Source organism: Hordeum vulgare, chromosome 3H (assembly GCF_904849725.1).
Source record: "Hordeum vulgare subsp. vulgare chromosome 3H, MorexV3_pseudomolecules_assembly, whole genome shotgun sequence".
In the NCBI taxonomy this organism is placed as follows: Eukaryota; Viridiplantae; Streptophyta; class Magnoliopsida; order Poales; family Poaceae; genus Hordeum; species Hordeum vulgare.
The window spans coordinates 563,403,828-563,425,039 of NC_058520.1; the positions used below are offsets into that span (position 1 = coordinate 563,403,828).

General features: G+C 42.8%; 2 protein-coding genes across 3 annotated transcripts; both read left to right on the forward strand.

The window, feature by feature from the left end:
* Positions 1 to 356: 356 nt before the first annotated feature.
* Positions 357 to 2,921, forward strand: LOC123440630 (cytochrome c). The gene is made up of 3 exons (XM_045117193.1): positions 357 to 613; positions 1,653 to 1,786; positions 2,618 to 2,921. Exons 1-3 carry the CDS (start codon positions 502 to 504, stop codon positions 2,708 to 2,710), a joined length of 339 nt encoding a protein of 112 aa, XP_044973128.1. The 5' UTR covers positions 357 to 501; the 3' UTR covers positions 2,711 to 2,921.
* A 1,013-nt stretch (positions 2,922 to 3,934) lies between these two features.
* LOC123440631 (B3 domain-containing protein Os03g0212300-like) lies at positions 3,935 to 5,614 on the forward strand. 2 transcript variants are annotated; one of them, XM_045117195.1, is made up of 5 exons: positions 3,935 to 4,276; positions 4,367 to 4,472; positions 4,595 to 4,886; positions 4,966 to 5,114; positions 5,205 to 5,614. In XM_045117195.1, exons 2-5 carry the CDS (start codon positions 4,386 to 4,388, stop codon positions 5,490 to 5,492), a joined length of 816 nt encoding a protein of 271 aa, XP_044973130.1. In that variant the 5' UTR covers positions 3,935 to 4,276; positions 4,367 to 4,385; the 3' UTR covers positions 5,493 to 5,614. The 2 variants fall into 2 exon arrangements, with proteins under 2 accessions (XP_044973130.1, XP_044973129.1); XM_045117194.1 differs by having other exon boundaries at positions 3,935 to 4,267.
* The last annotated feature ends 15,598 nt before the right edge of the window (positions 5,615 to 21,212 follow it).

Consider the following 21,212-nt stretch of genomic DNA (forward strand, 5'->3'; position numbering starts at 1 on the left):
AAATCAAAAAAAACCACTCAAAAAAACGAAAACGCGTGCAAAAAAATAAAAAACAACAAAATTCAAAGAAAACGCTCATAGCGCGATACGTGGCGGCGACTGAAAACGCCTCAAGTGGCGATGTGCGGGAGCGATCGCTGGCTAGCTAGTTGCTCCCTATAGTGTGGCCCTGCCCAAGACAGTACCCCTTGAGAACATGGGCCAAATATGAGGCAAAATCAGGTTTTGGTCGCCCCCGCCAACTGCGCCCCTTCGAACAATATAGGCCAAGCTCCACCACAGCCATAGTGGAAGTCTCAGGGGCAGCATGGTAACTTTCGCAGCCCCTCGGCCTCAACGGCTCGACGTCTCTCGTAATCTCGTGGCACCGCTTTAAAACAGGCAGAGACAGAACGAGCCCGATCACCATTCCCCGCCGCCCCCAGCCACCTCCAGCCGAGGGAGCACCTAACCCTAGCCTCTAGTCCGGCAACCGTTCGCGCGGGATCATCGGCGGCGGCGATGGCGTCGTTCTCGGAGGCGCCCCCGGGGAACCCCGCGTCCGGCGAGAAGATCTTCAAGACCAAGTGCGCCCAGTGCCACACCGTCGACAAGGGCGCCGGCCACAAGCAAGGTGAGTGGCCCCGCTGACGTCGATCGCGCCTCGTTCGTGTAGCGCGGTATCGTTCGTGTCGTGGAGTCCCATTTCGGGATCGGTTTTGCGATTGGCGTCGGCGGTGTTCTGCCCTGACGCGAGCCCCTGTTTCGTGGGGGTTTGGGTTGTGTTCGGGTTCAACTTGGGACCAGGAAACTGGGAGGGATAAATCACATCGATTGATCGTAAACCCTGCGTATTGCTCGCGTTTGGATCCCGGTTGTTCGGTCAGCTGGAGTGCGGGTTTTTTTTTCTTCGAAAAGGGGGTTATCCCCGGGCCTCTGCATCAGAACGCGGTCCCGGACGAGTGTTGGTTGATTCATGAAATGGGTGAATCCGTCTGTGGGCTATGTTGTTCGACCCGTGATTTGACGGATGGCGTGCCTTTGTTTCAACGTAGATGCTAAGACGCATTAGATTTAATGACCATGATAATTTTCTACAGATAGCAAGTGATCTGAAAAAACCACTTGAAATGAACAATTCAAAAAGACGCAATGTCTTAGCGGTGTTACTCATGACACGGCACTGCATGTATGTGTGTTCGGTGTTATAATTCAGTGACCAGCCTTGCCAATAGTTTGGCATGTATTTATGTTGTTTTTTTGAGAAATTTATGTTTCTTTTTGACAAACAAGCAGGAGCACTGTCAATTCATTATGGAGAAATAAGAGTGTTTACATACATGTATTCAATGTTTATTTGTTTGTAGTCTTCTGCAGGCTTTCAGTTTTGTGTAATTTTCTGAGAAAACATCTCTAGTAATATCTGCAGGGTACATTTTTCTTTAGAAAAGAAGGATTACCCCCGGCCTCTGCATCTCGGTGATGCATGCGGCCATTTTATTGATTATTCATCAAGACCTATATTTAGGAACAGATGGAGTAGTTTTGAACTGACGATACATTGTTGGAACTGAATTCGTTCACCACTTGTCGCCTCTTTACAAAGCCAGATTTTGTTTAACCAAATCCCAACATGTGTTGTTAGTAATGCCAGTCATGCTGATCTTATGCAGGGCCTAACCTGAATGGTCTGTTTGGGAGGCAGTCTGGAACAACTCCTGGATACTCTTACTCTACGGCTAACAAGACCATGGCTGTGGTTTGGGAGGAGAAAACACTCTACGACTACCTGCTTAACCCGAAGAAGGTATGGTTAATGTCTACTTCTATTTTTTGTCATCAGTGGCCTGTGGGTATGTGAAAGCTGCTGCCTTGTGCTGTGCACTTGTAATCAGATACCCTGTTAGAGAGTGGTTTTTTTTTTTTTTGAGGAATTGTTGTGAGTTCAGTGTCTTGGAAGTTCTTTTGAGCTAAATTGTTGATAGTTGCTATTCTCGAGGTCGTTCTACATTGATGGCACATTTCTTCATTTTGTGCTCTTCTATTTTAATCTAGTTGTTCTTGAATTTACCTAATTATTTGATATCTCCGTTTATCCGGGTTATAGTTATATGTAGCTGAAACTCCTTGTTCTCTACATAGAGATGTTTGTTTCGTTAGAACTGTCTATTGTTTCCTATCATTCATTCTGTTCATATTAGCAGGGACAATGTTTACGCTTTTTACTAAGAGCCAAAAATGCATTCTGTTAAATAATGAACTGTATAAACTTGATTTTATCTCAGAGGATGCCATGCATCTGGTTATAGTCCTACCCTTGCGGGTGGTGACTTTTAACCTCATTAGATTTTCTCAAGATAAGAACACTGGTAACTTTAATTCTCACTAGGCCTTCTTATGTAATGATTGGATTAATAAGCATGGCCTATTGAAATTTGAGATTTCTAATAGGAGCTTTACTTGGGGGAATCACCAGGATTCCCTGGTATTTTCTACTCTTAAAACTGCCTCTCGAACCTTACTCGTTAATGTGCTGGATATGTTAGCCATGATTGTTTCTTAAACTTGTAGAGTGACATTCGTTGGTTTTGTATGTGATATCCTGATAACATTCCAATTGCTGTTCTCTTATGTGCAGTACATCCCTGGAACTAAGATGGTGTTCCCTGGACTGAAGAAGCCTCAGGAGCGTGCTGATCTCATCGCATACCTGAAGAGTGCCACAGCTTGAAAGGGCTTTTGCTCTGCTGCCACGTTCCTGAAGTTAATAAAAATAGACATTGCCATGGTGTCACTCTGGTTTGACGGGGTGCATCACCAAGACGGTTAGAGATTTTGGTAGCATTTCTCCTTACGATGGTTTCTTTCCTTCAGCAAAATGCACTGCTATAATGGCCGTTTCTCAGGTCTGTTATGAACCTGTTGTTGTTGTTGTTGTTGTTGTTGTTGTTGTTGTTGTTATTGATGATCACCTGTTTGTGCATTTGGTTGGGCAGTAGACCTCCTCAAGTATCTTGTGCGCCGCATACTCTACTTTTTTCGTTGTCATGGAATACGCGAATACCCTAAAGATACCTATGGGTTGAGTACCACGAACGAACACCAAGTCACACAATGAAACGGTACATGGTGGATGGGGTAAATTTAAGGCCCTGCAGAACCGGACAGTGGCAAGCGGGGGCAGTGATGTGGTGTTAATACGTTCCCTGGTCTGAAGTTTGCAATTTTGGTGTAAGATTCAGCCATAGCCACCCCATCAGCCATGTGAGTGCAGAGTGCAGGGAAAGGAAACTAGCGAAATATTGCAACAGCTCACCATCGTCTTCCCCCGTGACATTGGGCAGAAAACCACAGCCATCACCATGAGCTTGTTTTCCTTCCCACAATTACCACCATTGCCCTTTGAGGCTGAAAGCTTAAGGCAGTGGCAGTCTGACCATGACTAGATGGCTACGGAAGGTACTTGGATGCATCTTCCACCTGCAGTTGTAGAATGAGGGCATTTCAGATAAATGTGCAAGTAACAGTACAAGAACTGCATCAGGAACAAACTATCAATAGTATGTTACCTTTGATACAGCAGCCCTGTTTTGCTCAAAGCACAGAGAAGCCTTCCAGCGTTTTATTAGCTTGTTATTACGGGAGGAAGAGGCTGCGAATCAAAGGTGGTAGTGTACCCTTATCCCTCCAGGGCAGTGAGGCGTTGGTCATTTACCAGCATCTTAACCTGTTTCTTCTTCAGTTCTGGTTGGACCTGCGTAGAGAAAATGATGACCCATAAATAGATTCTTACAAATCAAATACTACAATTAATTTCTCGTCAAGCAGCCTTAGATCAGTGGTACGTACGTACACCACGAAACATGCACGGGGAAGAGTAGCGCTGTAGGCGTCAGGACGCTCGTATGCATGCATTGAAAGATGAGAAACCACCAAGCGCTTGGCCCGCACACGATACAACCGAGCATGCATAGAGCCATGTGAGCTCCAAAGGCTACGGCACACACGCCGCGCAGCTTGACGCCCCTTTGGTGTTTGCTGCCAGCAAAGTGTGTGTGTCCTGTGTGCCGCTTCTTGCTAAGAAGTGGCAGATGAGACGTACGTGATGGGTGCATGTGTTGGTGCTGCGCAACGTTTTACAAGAGATCGTCTCCTCCTCCTCCCATCCCACTCCAACACAACAAGATCCGCAGCCTCCTCCTCCTCCTCCCGTCAGTGAGACTGTGACGCCAGCCGCTGCCCTCGTCCGTACGTGCTCCATGGTGATTCTGCGCTCTCGCAGTCGCAGGTAGGCGCGGTGCGGCAACCGGAATTCGATCTGCTTACTCTAACGTTTCGATCATCTCCGTTCATGGCTGTTTCGTCGGTCTAATTATTTTCCAAGCAGAGACGCGGAGACGGCGGAGATGGCGCGGCAGCTGCAGGAGAGCCCGAACCTGGCTGGTTTCCAGTTCTACAAGCTCATGGCCTCCGGAATGTCCTGGGAGAAGCTGGTACCTGGTCGCGCATGCTCTGCTAGCTGGTTCACCGAGCACGGGCTCGTCTCTATCTCTCTCACACACTCATCTCCCTGCTTGCTTACTGTTTCTTGCCGCCTGTCTGCTCCGAGCTGCAGGTGCTGCCTGCCAAGTTCGCGAGCGAGCTCAACGGCCGTGCGCTCCGGGAGGTGAAGCTGCGGGTCGAGGGCGGAGGGGCGCGCGCGTGGGACGTGGAGCTCGTCGTCAACGAGTACGGCGACATGCACCTCGGCGGGGGCTGGAAGGAGTTTGTCCGCGCCAACGGTATAGAGGTCGGGCAGCTCCTCGTCTTCCGCTACAACGGCGCCGCCCTGCTCACCGTCACGGTGTTCGAGGACACCGAGTGCGGGAGACACTGCTGCCAGCGGGCGGAGGAGGATGGCAGCGCCGGTACGTACGTTCCCTTGTATATTCCCTTGCAGTATATATACTCATCCTGGAATTGACAGTGTGCGGGTGCGTTAAACAGAGGAGGAGGAGGAGTCTCCGCCACCGGCGTTGCCCGGGAGCGGAAGCAGCAGCGACGACGGCATTGAAGGCGGCGGCGGCGGCGGCGGCGCTAGGTTCATCGTGACGCTGGGACAGTGCCACCTGGGCACAAAGAAGAAGCAGTACCTGGTGAGCTGTGGCTGTAAACCTGCGCCTCCCGCCCCTCCCTCGAGTCTTTGGTTTCTACTACTTTCTACTAACATTTTGGCGATTGAGCAGAACGTGCCTGTGGAGTTCAGCGAGGCACACGGGTTCACGGAGAAGAGCAGGGTGGTGCTGCGGATGCGCGGGCAGCAGTGGACCGTCTGCCTCAAGCACAGCAACCGGCGGAAGGCCAACGCGAGGACCCGCACGGCGTTGAAGTACGGGTGGAACCAGTTCCGCGTCGACAACGGCCTCCGCGTCGGCGACATCTGCTTCTTCCAGCTGGTGCAGGAGGCCGCCGGCGGCGACGACCCGGTGCTGAGCGTCGAGGTGCGCAAGATGGACGGCACCACCGTCCAGTGATCGACTACTGGTTCGTGTGTGTGCCTTGGTGTGATGGCAAATAAGCTGAGGAATGGATTGTATTTGTATGAACCACTGGGATGTTCGATGAATGAACTGCTTCTCTTTATTATTTAGTACTAGCAAAAGGACCCATGCGTTGCAACGGAAGAAAGAAATACCACACACTCTTAATTTATAAAAAATGGTCTATAATTTAAGAATTTGTATTTACGATACAAATAAAGATGGTCTTATCCTACAAAAATGCAGTTCAAAATTTCACAGGTCTTATATTTTAACATGGCTTGCATGTAGATTTAATACGTACAAAAAATCAGTCCAGTGACCTTCAGTTTCATCTCTAATCCTGATTTTGTTGACGTGTTCATCCCCAACCCGGATGAGTACCGGTATGAAAGAAAGACGAATAATGACTTATTTATTTAAAATTGCACCCAAGATAGTATTTTTATTAAACGTTTAACAGATAAAATAATATCATATTTAAATTCTACATATTTTTCTAATCAAATTCCATGTATAATATGTTAAATTTGGAGTTACGGTTTAAAAGATATGAGTATTTTAAAAAATATTTAATATATACTACGAGTTTAATGTCATAAACAGTAAGGGCTTTTTTATAAAATCACATCGGTGGGTTTTCCGACGGAAGCGATAGCCTCTTTATTATTAGGTAAAGAATAATGGGACTGGCTATGTGTGTCAGTCCACTGATTTTTAGAACTGGAGTCGGTGGACAGAACAAACACAACAAACACAAATGAAGAATTCTGCGTTTGCTGGTGACGTCAAATGCCTTCCTTCATCTTTATATGGGATTCGAGCTCTCAGAAACAACCATACTTTTAAAATGACGCGCCTGTAAGCAAATTGAAATCTTGTATGTACTCGTCAGTTTCACTGAAGACTAACGGTCATCTTCAAGGCCAACAAGACAAAAGAGAATAGAAATTATCGTTCATTGAGGATGTTTCATTTAAACTCCTCAATCGACAATCAAACACAGAACAGAGTGATTGTACGAAAGGCCATGTTAGAAGAAGTGTTTGTCCTTCACCCGAACGCCATCGTGAATTGAAGTTGAAGACAACTTTTTGACTATGGGACATTTATGGAATTTTTTTTCATCTGCAAGAGTGCTTTTGTTTCTCAATTTTAATGATTTTTTAGTCTCTCGATACTAACTAATTAGTTAGGGGAGGTGCTTACTTCTGTAGTTAAGGATCCAAAGAAACATGTCTGGGGTATCACAAGATGAAAACAAAATGCCTCAAGCATACAGAAGTGAAGTATAATACGAATAAGGAATAATGGCACACTCGTCAATGCAAATTGGTTCCCGTGTGTGCTTGTGCTCTTCTGTCCCACAATTTCTCAGGAAATTCTCATATGCATGTATTTATTTGGGGTTTAAAATGTTTTAAAAGCTATAACTTTTGATTCGAGCATCGAAAATCAGAACCGTTTTCATCTTTGGGTTTTTCGCGATGAATTCTTTAAAACTAGATCCCACATGAGTAGGTTTCGACGAATTTTTTTCATGGGCAACTTAGGGTGCAATGGAAGCAACTCCTTTTTGCTCTAGTAGGAATGCCTATTGGATTGGTTTGTGTAAGAACGAGAAAATCACATAAACATAAGGCGTCTTTAGTGCTACATGCAAGCAATTTCACTATGTTATGTGTACCTGTGAATTTTGCTAACATTATCTCATTGCCTATAATGGCTGGCAGTTGACTTTCGTTGATCGTCAGGTGCCCACGGTTGAGTCTCACTTGCCTACAAATACTATGACATTGCCTATCATAGATGATCATATGCTTGTTAGTGGTGATTAGTTGCCCATCATTGCTTCTCACTTGCCTATTGATCATCATTTGCCTATGGTTGAGTCTCGATTGCCTACAAATACTATGAAATTGCCTACTATTTTATGCCTAGTTGCTTGCTATTGGTAATTAGTTGCCTACCATTGATGCTGAGATGTCTATTGTTGATCGTCAGATGCCTACAATAGAGTCTCAGTTGCATAAAAATACTATGAAATTGTCTATCATTGATGCTCACTTGCTTGGTAGTGGTAATTAGTTGCCTATCATTGCTACCCAGTTGCATAACTTTGCAAATTAGTAGCCTATAAATATTGTAAATTTGCTTATAATTGTGTCTTCTAAGCTGCCTACCAACATTATCAAGTTTAGTTGCCTACCAATGACGCTTAGTTGCCAGCGACTACTATTTAAGTTGCATGCATTACATAAAAAAAGTTGTCCATTAGTGTTGCTAAGTTGCCTAACTATGAAACTACCTTGCTTACCATACCAAAAATTCTTGCATGCAACTAAGGCTTATGTTAAATCTAGTGGCTAGCCAGGATAGGCAATTTAGATAATGTTAGCCTAATTCAAAACTAAGTTTAATACAATACTACCAACTTAGAGGTGAAACTAATTATGGTAGGAAACTAAGAGTTGAAGATAGTTAACTTGGTACTCATGGTAGCCAACTTCTAAGGGGATTTTTTATAATAGGTAGTCATAATACGGAGTGATGAGGACATGGCTACCTTGGATACGACCAAAAATATTTCATATTTGCATTTGTGAGGTGATTTCTTATAATAATTATGCAATAATTTATTTATGTTATCCGAAACAAAAATACTTCACCTATTTTTACTTCATGCCTAAATGCAGAATTGTCGAATGCTTGCACGGACCACGTTTGAAGATAAAGGAAGATGAAATGATTAGGTGTTGTTCAAGAAGTCCTCTCACATCAAAGTAAATGATTATGTGTTGTTCAAGAAGTTCTCTCACGTCACTTTTATCCCAAGAGAAGATAAAATTCAAGTCTCTCGCGTTCTGGACTCAGATTCGGATGCACATGCATACCTATCTCAAAACGTCAATAACTTTTTGATACCGATTACGAATTGGGTGGTTCCTTTTTTGTTGGAAAGTAGATTTTATTTACGTTCCAGCCCAATTGGAACCACCTTAAAATTCATTCGTAGTATGGAGATATTGATGAAACAATTTGACGTTGCACCAGAATCCAAATCAAACTACAAGTCCAAAGGTGTTGCATCACCTCCACTTGGGCCCATAGACCTTGTACGACCTAGGGTTAGTTTTGGGCTGCCTTGGGATGTCCTCTCGCCTCCTTGTCCGCCACCCCTTGCTCCTACTCCCTCTATACCGAAATATATGTCGCTGGAGTAGCTAAAGTTCAGCTACTCCAGCGACATATATTTCGATACGCAGGGAGTATATAAGTAGATCAACCTAGCAGCGTTTTGCTTGGAATTTGTTTAGTTAAAAGTTAGCCATTGCAACTTCGTGTATTTTGTTTGTGTCCAACCACCAGAACAAGACCGCTTTCGGATCCCCACCCTTATCAATACTTCATATATATTCGCAATATTCAGGTCGCTTTTATCATACTCTTGCTTGTTCTTCGATTGCTTGCAGGAAGAGACCTTCGTGGTCAGGTTGATCGTGCTCCGGCATGGTCAATGACCTCTTGAAGTTGGTTTAGAGATTAGGCGCAACGTCATACACGTTTGTAGTGGGATCATCAAAGTTGTCTCCAACAAATCGATAGCCACCTTCTCATCGAAACATAGGGACACCCTCCCTCTATGGATCATTTGTTTCGTCTTGCTTGAAAAGATGAACAGGAAATAAAACGAGTGTTACCCACAAGGAGAACGAGCGCAAGGTGCATATTCCAAGAGTTGATATGGTTGTTCCTTCAACTACTAGGTGTACGATGACAACAACATCAGTTGTTGTGAGGGCTACATCACCTTCACCATATGACACGTTAACATTGAGAGTGCCTACATCATCCGAGTTGATCATAAGAGGTAATGATAAAGGTAATTATCTTCCACCTCCACATGAGTATTATGAATGCCTTTTCAATTAAAATGTACCATGTGATGAGCTACCCATTACTTTGGTCACACCACCTATTTTAGAGGACTCTGTTCATGATTTGACTTTGGCATGTGATCAAATAACTACAATATCAACAATGTTGAGTGAACCCATTTAATTAATTACTGATGAGAAATAACCATGTGAATCAGAGAATAAATCAAATTTGCTTCAAATATTTTTCAAAATAATTGTGCCAATGTTTAATCATTTTTATATGACCTCTAATCTTGGTGATGATTCTGTGTCAAATGACTTGTTGCATGTTTGTTTATTTAAGCATGTTGTAGCATGTAAATTTGAAACAATGAAAGTGTATTCACCGATGTTAGGATGGTTTAATGATGAACATTGTCAATCTTTTGATATGAATAAGGACTTCACTTATATGTGCAAACTCAGTTGCAATATTTCCATGCCTTGTACTTCTTGTGATAATATTTTACCTTTATATTTCATAACATTTTAAAGTTACTCATGTATACATGTGTCATATGTGCAAAAAACAAGGGAAGTAAAAATAGATGACATATACATGTACAACATGTATGCTTTCTCTCTTTTGTTGGCCATATTTAAGATTAAGCAACGCCGAGGACGGCTTTATTTTCAAGAAGGGGAGGATGACTTGGATACGACCAAAAATATTTCATATCTGCATATTTGTGAGGTGATTTCTTATAATAATTATGCATTAATTTATTTATGTTATCCGAAACAAAAATACTTCACCTATTTTTACTCCATGTCTAAATGCACAATTGTTGAACGCTTGCACGAACCATGTGTGAAGATAAAGGAAAAGGAAATCATTAGGAATTGTTCAAGAAGTCCACTCACATCAAAGTAAATAATTATGTATTGTTCAAGAAGTTCTCTCACGTTAATTTTAGCCCAAGGAAAGATAAAGTCCAAGTCTCTCACGTTCTGGACTCACATTCGGACTACACAAACATACCTATCTCAAAACATCGATAAATTCTCCATACCGACTCCGAATTGGGTGGTTTCTTTTTTGTTGGAAAGTAGATTTTATGTATGTTCCATCCCAATTGGCATCACCTTAAAATTCATTCGGAGTATGGAGATATTGACGAAACAATCTAGCGTTGCACCAGAATCCGAGTCAAACTACAAGTCCAAAGGTGTTGCATCACCTCCACTTGGGCCCATAGGCCTTGTATGACCTAGGGTTAGTTTTAGTCTGCCTTGGGACGACCTCCCATCTCTTTGGCCGCCACCCCTTGCTCCTATATAAGTAGATCAACCTAGTAGTTTTTTGCTTGGGATTTTTTTAGTTAAAAGTTTGCCATTGCAACTTCGTGTACTTTGGTTGTGTCCAACGACCAGACCAAGACCGCTTTCGGATCCCCACCCTTATCAATACTTCATATATATTCGCAATATTCAGATTGCTTTTATCAATTCTTACTTGTTCTTCGATTGCTTGCAGGAAGAGACCTTCATGGTCAGGTTGATCGTGCTTTGGCGTAGTCAATAACCTCTTGGAGTTCGTTTAGCAATTGCTAAGGCGCAACATCGCGCATGTTTGTAGTCGGATTGTCAAAGTCATCTCTGCCAAATCTATAGCCGCCATCTCATCGAAAGATCGGGACACCCTCCCTCTATCACGCAGGCTAACAAAAAGTTGCTTCCTTGTAGCACTAAAGTTGCTTTCGTAGCACCCAAAGTTACTCATATAAAAATTAGTCGTAACATACTCATATGGGATCTAGTTCCCGCCCCGACGCGAGTCCCCGAGTCCCAGACACCAGCCTCCATGACATTCCTCACGCCTTGCGGCCTGCCGCGATGCCTCCGGTCGCGCCCCCACCCATCGGCCCGATCCATGCATCTAGCCGCTGAGTCGTGCCTCCCTACCCTCTCGTGCCCAGCGCGCGGCTGGCCGGCTCCGCCCATGCCTACGCGCGGATGCGGTTTTGCGCTGTTGCCGCTGATCGACTACCGAGCTCCCCTTCCATCGCGACCTCGCCCAAACGTCCCGTGCAAATCGAGACAGTTTCGGCCTGAGTCTGCGGTTAGAATACCCAAGTACCAAAATACCCAAATTTCTGATTTAGGGTTTGCTATTCTGTAGTCCACTACATGAACACAGAATGCATACATACTTTTGCACATCATTTCGGCCTCAATTAGTTATCTTGATATAAAGTTGTTTTCTTGCAGATTTGTTGTAAAATGAAGAGGGGTGCAGACATTGTTTCTCTTTTCCAGAAAGAAGCTATGAATAGGAAAGAAAAATAAGGCGGGGAATATATCAGATGTGGAAAAGAGAAAATTAGAGAACCTGTGTGTGTGCTAGTTGTGGTCGAAGAGAAAACTAAAGAATCAACATTGTTTATGTCGAATGTGACGATAGAGGAAACTGAAGATGTGTCACCGTCGTCACCATCGGTTTATGATTTTAGTCGTCTTAAACATGATTGATGACCCAGAAGTGTAGGGGATCTATCCTAGTCCTTTCGATAAGTAAGAGTGTTGAACCAAACAAGGAGCCGAAGGAAATGACAAGCGGTTTTCAGTAAGGTATTCTCTGCAAGCACTGAAATTATCGGTAATAGATAGTTTTGTGATAAGGTAATTCATAACGTGTAACAAGTAACAAATGTAACAATGGTGCAGTGATGACCCACAAGTATACGGGATCAATCATAGTCCTTTCGATAAGTAAGAGTGTCGAACCCAACGAGGAGCATAAGGATCTGACAAGTGGTTTTCAGCAAGGAAATATCTGCAAGCACTGAAATTGTCGGTAACAAGTAGTTGTGTGGTGAGATGATTCGTAGCAAGCAACAAGTAACAAAAGTAGCAACGGTGCAGAAAAGTGGCCCAATCCCTTTTGTAGCAAGGGACAAGCCTGGACAAAGTCTTATAGGAGGAAAAACGCTCCCGAGGACACACGGGAATTTCTGTCATGCTAGTTTCATCATGTTCATATGATTCGCGTTCGTTACTTTGATAGTTTGATATGTGGGTGGACCGGCGCTTGGGTACTGCCCTTACTTGGACAAGCATCCCACTTATGATTAATCCCTCTCGCAAGCATCCGCAACTACGAAAGAAGAATTAAGACAAATTCTAACCATAGCATTAAACTAGTGGATCCAAATCAGCCCCTTAAGAAGCAACACATAAACTAGGGTTTAAGCTTCTGTCACTCTAGCAACCCATCATCTACTTACTACTTCCCAATGCCTCCCTCTAGGCCCAAATAATGGTGAAGTGTTATGTAGTCGACGTTCACATAACACCACTAGAGGAAAACAACATACAACATATCAAATTACCGAACGAATACCAAATTCACATGACTACTATTAGCATGACTTATCCCATGTCCTCAGGAACAAAAGTAACTACTTACAAAGCATAATCATAATCATGATCAGAGAGGTAATGAGTAGCATCAAGGATCTGAAAATAAACTCTTTCACCAAATAATCCAACTAGCATTAACTACAAAGAGTAATCAACACTACTAGCAACCTTACAAGTACCAATCGGAGTCGCGAGACGGAGATTGGTTACAAGTGATGAACTAGGGTTTGGATATGAGATGGTGCTGATGAAGATGTTGATGGTGACGAGTCCCCTCCGATGAGAGGAGTGTTGGTGATGACGATGGCGACGATTTCCCCCTCCGGGAGGGAAGTTTTCCCGGCAGGATCGTCCTGCCGGAACTCTAGATTGGTTCTGCTCAAGTTCCGCCTCGTGGCGGCGGCGAAACCACGAAAAAGATCCTCCTTGATTTTTCCTGGACGAAACCCTTCATATAGCAAAAGAGGGGGCAAGTGGGCCAGCAGGGTGCCCACAAGCCCCCATGGCGCGGCCTGGGGCGTGGCCGCACCGTGCAGGCTTGTGGCCACCCCCTGGCGCCCCTCTGGCGCTTCTTCGGCCCAGTATTTTTGATGAATCAGGAAAAAAAGCCCCGTTTATTTTTACGGCGTTTGGAGTTGCGCAGAATAGGTATCTCAACTTTGCTCCACTTTCAGGCCAGAATTCCAGTTGTCAGTATTCTCCCTCTTCATGTAAACCTTGCAAAATAAGAGAGAAAAGGCATAAGAATTGTACCGTGAAGTGAAATAACAGCGAAAGAAGCGATAAATGTCAACATGAAAACATGATGCAAAATGGACGTATCAACTCCCCCAAGCTTAGACCTCGCTTGTCCTCAAGCGAAAACCTACCTCAATAAATATGTCCACATGTTTAGGGAGAGAGGTGTCGAGAAAACAAGATACGAACATGCATGCATCATGATCATGATCAGAACAGTAATACCAACTTATAATCTCTCATGCTAAAGTGATAATTCCTTCACAAAGTAAAGCATGGATCAAGAACCTTACCGAGAAGTAACAACCGATAGCCTTTAGTCATTGAAGCAATTGCAATTTATCATAACATCAGAAAGAGTCAAAAAGAGCTTGTAAAGCAAATCCACATACTCAATCATTCTTTCGTTTTCTACAAATTTCTACAACTCACGTGGTACTCATGAGATCAAAGTTTCAGCTGGACACAGAGAAAGATAGGGGCTTATAGTTTTGCCTCCCAACTTCTTACGTCAAGGGTAATGTCAACAATAATAATTCATGAATGCTTACCTCCAAGTTGACATATGAATATAGATATTTCCCAAGCATATGACGTTAGCCAAGATAAAGGCGAGATAAGGAATTGGTGAAGATCACCATGACTCTTTCAAGGGCAAAAAGTAAAGGTACAAGATAGTCCCTTCGCAGAGGGAAGCAGAGGTTGTCATGCGCTTTTGAGGTTTGGATGCGTGTCCTCTTAGTGCGGAGGAACGTCACTTTATATTGCCTCCTGTGATAAAGAACTTTATTATGCAGTCTGTCGCTTTTATGTCTTCCTCATCACAGGTTCGTATAAAGCTTATTTTCCACACACTAATAGATCATACATATTAGAGAGCATTTTTTATTGCTTGCACCGATGACAACTTACTTGAGGGATCTTATTCAATCCATAGGTAGGTATGGTGGACACTCATGGCAAAACCGGTTTGAAGGTTTATGGATGCACAGGTAGTATCTCTACCTGGTGCGGGAGTTTTGGCTAATATGAGGTGCAAGCAATCGTCACATGCTAAGGGATCTCTAATCATATAGCATTGTTCAGAGCCAAGCAAACACAATTCATTATGTTGTCTTCCTTGTCCAACATCTACTTCTTGGCATGTAATAGTTTAGTGAGTGTTCACAATCATAGATGGTGTCAGAGATGATATATTTATATGTGAACATCTATTTCTTTATCACTTCCTATTAATTGCAACAATGACCAAGGTCTACGTTTGTCTACCCTCAACAAGTTTCAATCATCATCCCTTTTATATGTGAAGCCATCACTTCCCATAAGATCATTACATGATCTTTCATGCTTTTGTTCTATTCTCACTCTTTTGATCATGGCAAGAGGCAAAGCCCTTCAACTAAGACACTCTTTATTATATGGCTCATGAGCTCGAATACATCGGGGGAGACACAAAGCAAAACTCAAGACTAAAACACTAAGACTTTTAAGACTACTAGAGAAAGAGAAAACTGAAAAGGAAAACTAAAACAAAGGTAAAGGCAAAAGATGTTATGGTGATACGATACCGGGGCAAATCCCCTAAGCTTGGCACAAGCCAAGGGGATTGCCCATACCAATGCTCAGTTGTCTTCCTTTGGTAGTGAAGGTGGAGGAGTTGTTGCAATCTTTGACTCAAAGAGGGCCATTAATCTTTGATTTATACCTCGGAGATCTGCGACAAAAACAGGCTTGAAATGAAAAACAGAGGAAATCTACGTGATGCAGGGGTCAGACCAAATGGGAGTATATATAATGATTTTTTCCAGACCAAAAGGAGTACCCTGCACGAAAACGGTGTCCGGGAGGCGCACGAGGTGGCCACAAGCCCTCACGGCGCGGCCAGGGAGTGGGCCCACGTCGTGCAGGCTTGTCGCCTCCTCGCGCACTATCCGGACTACTTCCAATTTTTGTATTTTTTTCAAATATTCCAAAACGGAGAAAATTTCCCACTGGAAAAGTTTTGGACTCTGTTTTCTTACCGAATCACATACCTTTTTCGTTTTCGGAGTCTGAAACAGGCTGATAAATGTCCCTTAGGTATTCTTCCGGAGTTATGGCATTGATGATATTGCTTTCAGCATTTATGGGAGTACTTGAGATATAATGCTTGATTCTCTGCTCATTTACCACTCTCGTACAATTACCTTCTGTGTTGTGTATCTTGATAGCACCGGAACGATATACTTCCTCAACAACATAGGGACCTTCCCATTTAGAGAGAAGCTTGCGTGCAAAGAAACTTAAACGAGAGTTATATAGCAAGACATAATCACCTACATTGAACTCACGCTTTTGTATCCTCTTATCATGCCACCTCTTAACCTTCTCTTTGAACAACTTGGCATTCTCATATGCCTAAGTTCTCCACTCATCAAGCGAGCTAATATCAAATAACCTCTTCTCACCGACAAGTTTGAAATCAAAGTTGAGCTCTTCGATTGCCCAATAAGCTTTATGCTCTAGCTCAAGAGGTAAATGACATGCTTTACCGTACACCATTTTGTATGGAGACATGCCCATGGGATTCTTATAGGCAGTTCTATAAGCCCACGGTGCATCATCGAGCTTCTTAGACCAATTCTTTCTAGACGTGTTGACAGTCTTTTGCAGAATCAGTTTAATCTCTCTATTACTTAGCTCTACTTGACCACTGGACTGAGGGTGATAGGGATACGCAATTCTATGGTTGACATCGTACTTAGCAAGCGTTTTACGGAAAGCACCATGAATGAAGTGTGAACCACCGTCGGTCATTAGATATCTAGGGACTCCAAATCTAGGGAAGATAACTTCTTTCAGCATCTTGATAGAGGTGTTGTGATCAGCACTACTAGTGGGGATAGCTCCTACCCACTTAGTGATGTAATCAACAGCAACTAAGATGTGAGTATACCCATTGGATTTTGGAAAAGGTCCCATATAATCAAAGCCCCAAACATCAAATGGTTCAATGACAAGTGAATAGTTCATAGGAATTTCCTGACGTTTGCTAATATTTCCTATTCTTTGATATTCATCACACGACAAGACAAACTTACGGGCATCCTTGAAGAGAGTGGGCCAATAGAAACCTGATTGCAATACCTTGTGTGCAGTTCTATCTCCCGCATGGTGTCCTCCGTAGGCCTTGGAGTGACACTTCTATAGGATCTGTCCATGTTCATGTTCAGGTACACAACGTCTAATAACACCATCTACTCCTTCCTTATAAAGGTGAGGATCATCCCAAAAGTAGTGTCTCAAGTCAACGAAGAATTTCTTCTTTTGCTCGTACGTGAAACTAGGTGGTATATATTTGGCAACGATATAGTTTGCATAATCAGCATACCACGGTGCACTACGTGAAGCATTGGTGACATTCAATTGCTCATTGGGAAAGCTATCATCAATAGGTTGTGGGTCATCAAGAACGTTCTCCAACCTAGACAAGTTATCTGCTACTGGGTTATCAGCACCCTTTCTGTCGACAACGTGCAAATCAAATTCTTGTAGCAAGACAACCCATCTAATAAGTCTAGGTTTAGCGTCCTTCTTCTTCATGAGGTACTTAATAGCAGCATGATCAGTGTGAATAGTGACTTTGGAATCAACTATGTAAGACCTGAACTTTTCACATGCAAACACGACTGCTAAAAACTCCTTCTCCGTAGTAGCATAGTTTCTTTGGGCATTGTCTAGAGTTTTACTAGCATAGTGAATAACATTCAACTTCTTATCAATTCTTTGCCCTAGGACAGCACCAACAACATAATCACTAGCATCACACATGATTTCAAAAGGTAAGTTCCAATCAGGTGGTTGAACAATAGGTGCAGTTATTAAAGCCCTCTTAAGTATTTCGAAGGCTTCCTCACAATCATCGTCAAAGACAAAAGGAATATCCTTTTGTAAGAGATTGGTAAGAGGCCTAGAAATCTTAGAGAAGTCCTTAATGAACCTTCTATAGAAACCAGAATGACCAAGGAAACTTCTTATCCCTTTGATATCTGTGGGGTATGACATTTTCTCGATTGCGTCAACCTTAGCCTTATCGACTTCAATACCTCTTTCGGAAATTTTATGTCCTAAGACGATGCCTTCATTAACCATAAAGTGGCACTTCTCCCAGTTCAAGACAAGATTGGTGTCTTTACATCTCTGCAAGACTCGATCAAGGTTGCTGAGGCAATCATCAAAGGAAGACCCATAAAAGGAGAAGTCATCCATCAAAACCTCAACAATCTTTTCACAAAAGTCAGATAATATAGTCATCATACATCTTTGAAAGGTGGCAGGTGCATTACATAAGCCAAAAGGCATACGTCTATAAGCAAAGGTACCGAAAGGGCAGGTGAAACTGGTTTTCTCCTGATCAGATTGTGCAACTGCTATTTGGGAGAAACCAGAATAACCGTCTAGAAAGCAGAAGTGTGTGTGTTTGGACAGCCTTTCTACCATTTGGTCGATAAAAGGCAGAGGGTAATGATCTTTCCTAGTGGCCTTATTCAATTTCCTAAAATCGATCACCATCCTATAGCCAGTAATAATCCTCTGTGGGATCAATTCATCCTTATCATTAGGGACAACGGTAATGCCTCCCTTCTTAGGGACGCAATGCACTGGACTCACCCAATCGCTATGATCAACAGGATAGATAATACCTGCTTCCAGGAGCTTTAGTATTTCTTTTCTCACTACTTCTTTCATCTTAGGATTTAATCTCCTTTGATGATCAGCAACTGGCTTGAATTCAGGATCAGTTTTGATCTTGTGCTGGCATAGAGTAGGACTAATGCCCTTAAGATCATCAAGAGTATATCCAATAGCAGCACGATGCTTCCTCGGAGTTTTTAGTAACTTCTTTTCTTCTTGCTCTGAGAGGCTAGCACTAATAATGACATGATATATCTCCTTTTCATCAAGATAAGCATACTTAAGAGTATTAGGCAACTGTTTAAGCTCGAACACAGGATCACCCTTTGGTGGGGGTGGATCCCCAAGCAGTTCAACAGGCAGATTATTCTTAAGGATATGATATTGTTCTAAGACAACTCTATCTATCTCATCCCTTTCATGCATATGCGTATCATTTTCATGCTCAAGCAAGTATTGCTCTAAGGGATCAGTAGGAGGCACGGCAATAGAAGCTAAGGCAATTGTTTCATCCCCATTGGGCAACTCCTTTTCATGAGGTTGTCTACCAAACTTAGAGAAATTGAACTCATGTGACACACCTTCAAAGCCAACAGTGACAGTTTGCTTCTCACAATCAATATGAGCATTGACGGTATTGAGAAAAGGTCTACCAAATATGATGGGACAAAAGCTATCTTGTGTAGTAGCAAGAACGAGGAAATCAGCAGGTTACTTCATTTTACCACACAAGACTTCAACATCCCTAACAATTCCCACAGGGCCGATAGTATCTCTATTGGCAAGCTGAATAGTGACATCAATAGGCTCTATCTCTACAGGTGCAATCTCATCTTTGATTTCATCGTATAAGGATTGAGGTATTGCACTAACACTAGCACCCACGTCACATAAGCCATGATAATAATCATCTCCTATCTTAACAGAAACCACAGGCATGCCAACAACATGCCTATGTTTGTCTCTAACGTGATGTTTAGCAATTCTAGCAGCATTTTCACAGAAGTGAATATTATGTCCCTCAACTTCTTCAGACAGAAGATCTTTGATAATAGCAATGCTAGGTTCAACTCTAATTTGCTCAGGGGGTGTAGGTGTTCTAATATAGCCTCTACGTATCACATTTGAAGCTTTAGAATGATCCTTTAACCTAACAGGGAAAGGTGGTTTCTCAATGTAAGTACTGGGAACCACATGATCATTATAGGCAATGACTTTCTCTTCAACTGGAGTGGGTTTAACTACATTGACTTCTAAAGTAGGATGATATTTAAACCACTTCTCTTTGGGGAGATCAATATGAGCAGCAAAGGATTCACACAATGAAGCTACTATCTCAGAGTCAAGACCATACTTAGCGCTAAAATCACTAAAGGTATTTGTCTCAACAAAGGATTTAAAGCAATCAAACGTGGAATTCATACCTAACTCCTTACCTTCTTCAAGCTCCCAATCTTCAGAGTTGCGTTTAATTCTCTCCAATAAATTCCATTTGAAGTCAAATCTCTCTTCATAAAAGAACCGGTACAAGAAGTGTCGAGCATGGTGCGATCATCATGAGAAAGCCGAGCATAGAAGTTCTGAATGATAATTTCTCTTGAGAGCTCATGATTGGGGCATGAATATAGCATTGATTTAAGCCTCCCCCAAGCTTGAGCGATCCTTTCTCTGTCACGAGGCCAAAAATTGTAAATATAATTCCGATCACGATGTACTAAATGCATATGATAAAACTTTGATGAAATTCCAATTTCAACCGATTGTAGTCCCATGATCCAGTATCATCACATAGCTTATACCATGTCAATGCCTTATCCTTCAAAGATAAAGGAAAGACCTTCTTCTTGACCTCATCCTCGGGCACACCTGCAAGCTTAAATAAACCACAAACTTCATCTACATAGATCAGATGCAAGTCTGGATGTGATGTTCCATCTCCTGTAAAAGGATTAGCCAGCAGTTTCTCAAGCATACCCGAAGGAAATTCAAAGCAAATACTTTCAGTAGGTGCAGCAGGTTGAGGAGCAACTCTTTGTGCTTCCGTTCGAGGTGAAGATACCCCGAACAAGCCCCTCAAAGTATTAGTATCCATAGTGACAAGTGACAATAAATTTCAGCACACTATATGAATGTGTCCTTACCAAGTTCCACTTACCAAAGGCGCTTCACTCCCCGGCAATGGCGCGAGAAAAGAGTCTTGATGACCCACAAGTATAGGGGATCAATCGTAGTCCTTTCGATAAGTAAGAGTTTCGAACCCAACGAGGAGCAGAAGGATCTGACAAGTGGTTTTCAGCAAGGAAATATCTACAAGCACTGAAATTGTCGGTAACAAGTAGTTGTGTGGTGAGATGATTCGTAGCAAGCAACAAGTAACAAAAGTAGCAACGGTGCGGCAAAGTGGCCCAATCCCTTTTGTAGCAAGGAACAAGCCTGGACAAAGTCTTATAGGAGGAAAAACGCTCCCGAGGACACACGGGAATTTCTGTCATGCTAGTTTCATCATGTTCATATGATTCGCGTTCCTTACTTTGATAGTCTGATATGTGGGTGGACCGGCGCTTGGGTACTGACCTTACTTGGACAAGCATCCCACTTATTATTAACCCCTCTCGCAAGCATCCGCAACTACGAAACAAGAATTAAGACAAAGTCTAACCATAGCATTAAACTAGTGGATCCAAATCAGCCCCTTACGAAGCAACACATAAACTAGGGTTTAAGCTTCTGTCACTCTAGCAACCCATCATCTACTTACTACTTCCCAATGCCTTCCTCTAGGCCCAAATAATGGTGAAGTGTTATGTAGTCGACGTTCACATAACACCACTAGAGGAAAAACAACATACAACATATCAAATTACCGACCGAATACCAAATTCACATGACTACTATTAGCATGACTTATCCCGTGTCCTCAGGAACAAAAGTAACTACTCATAAAGCATAATCATAATCATGATCAGAGAGGTAATGAGTAGCATCAAGGATCTGAACATAAACTCTTCCACCAAATAAT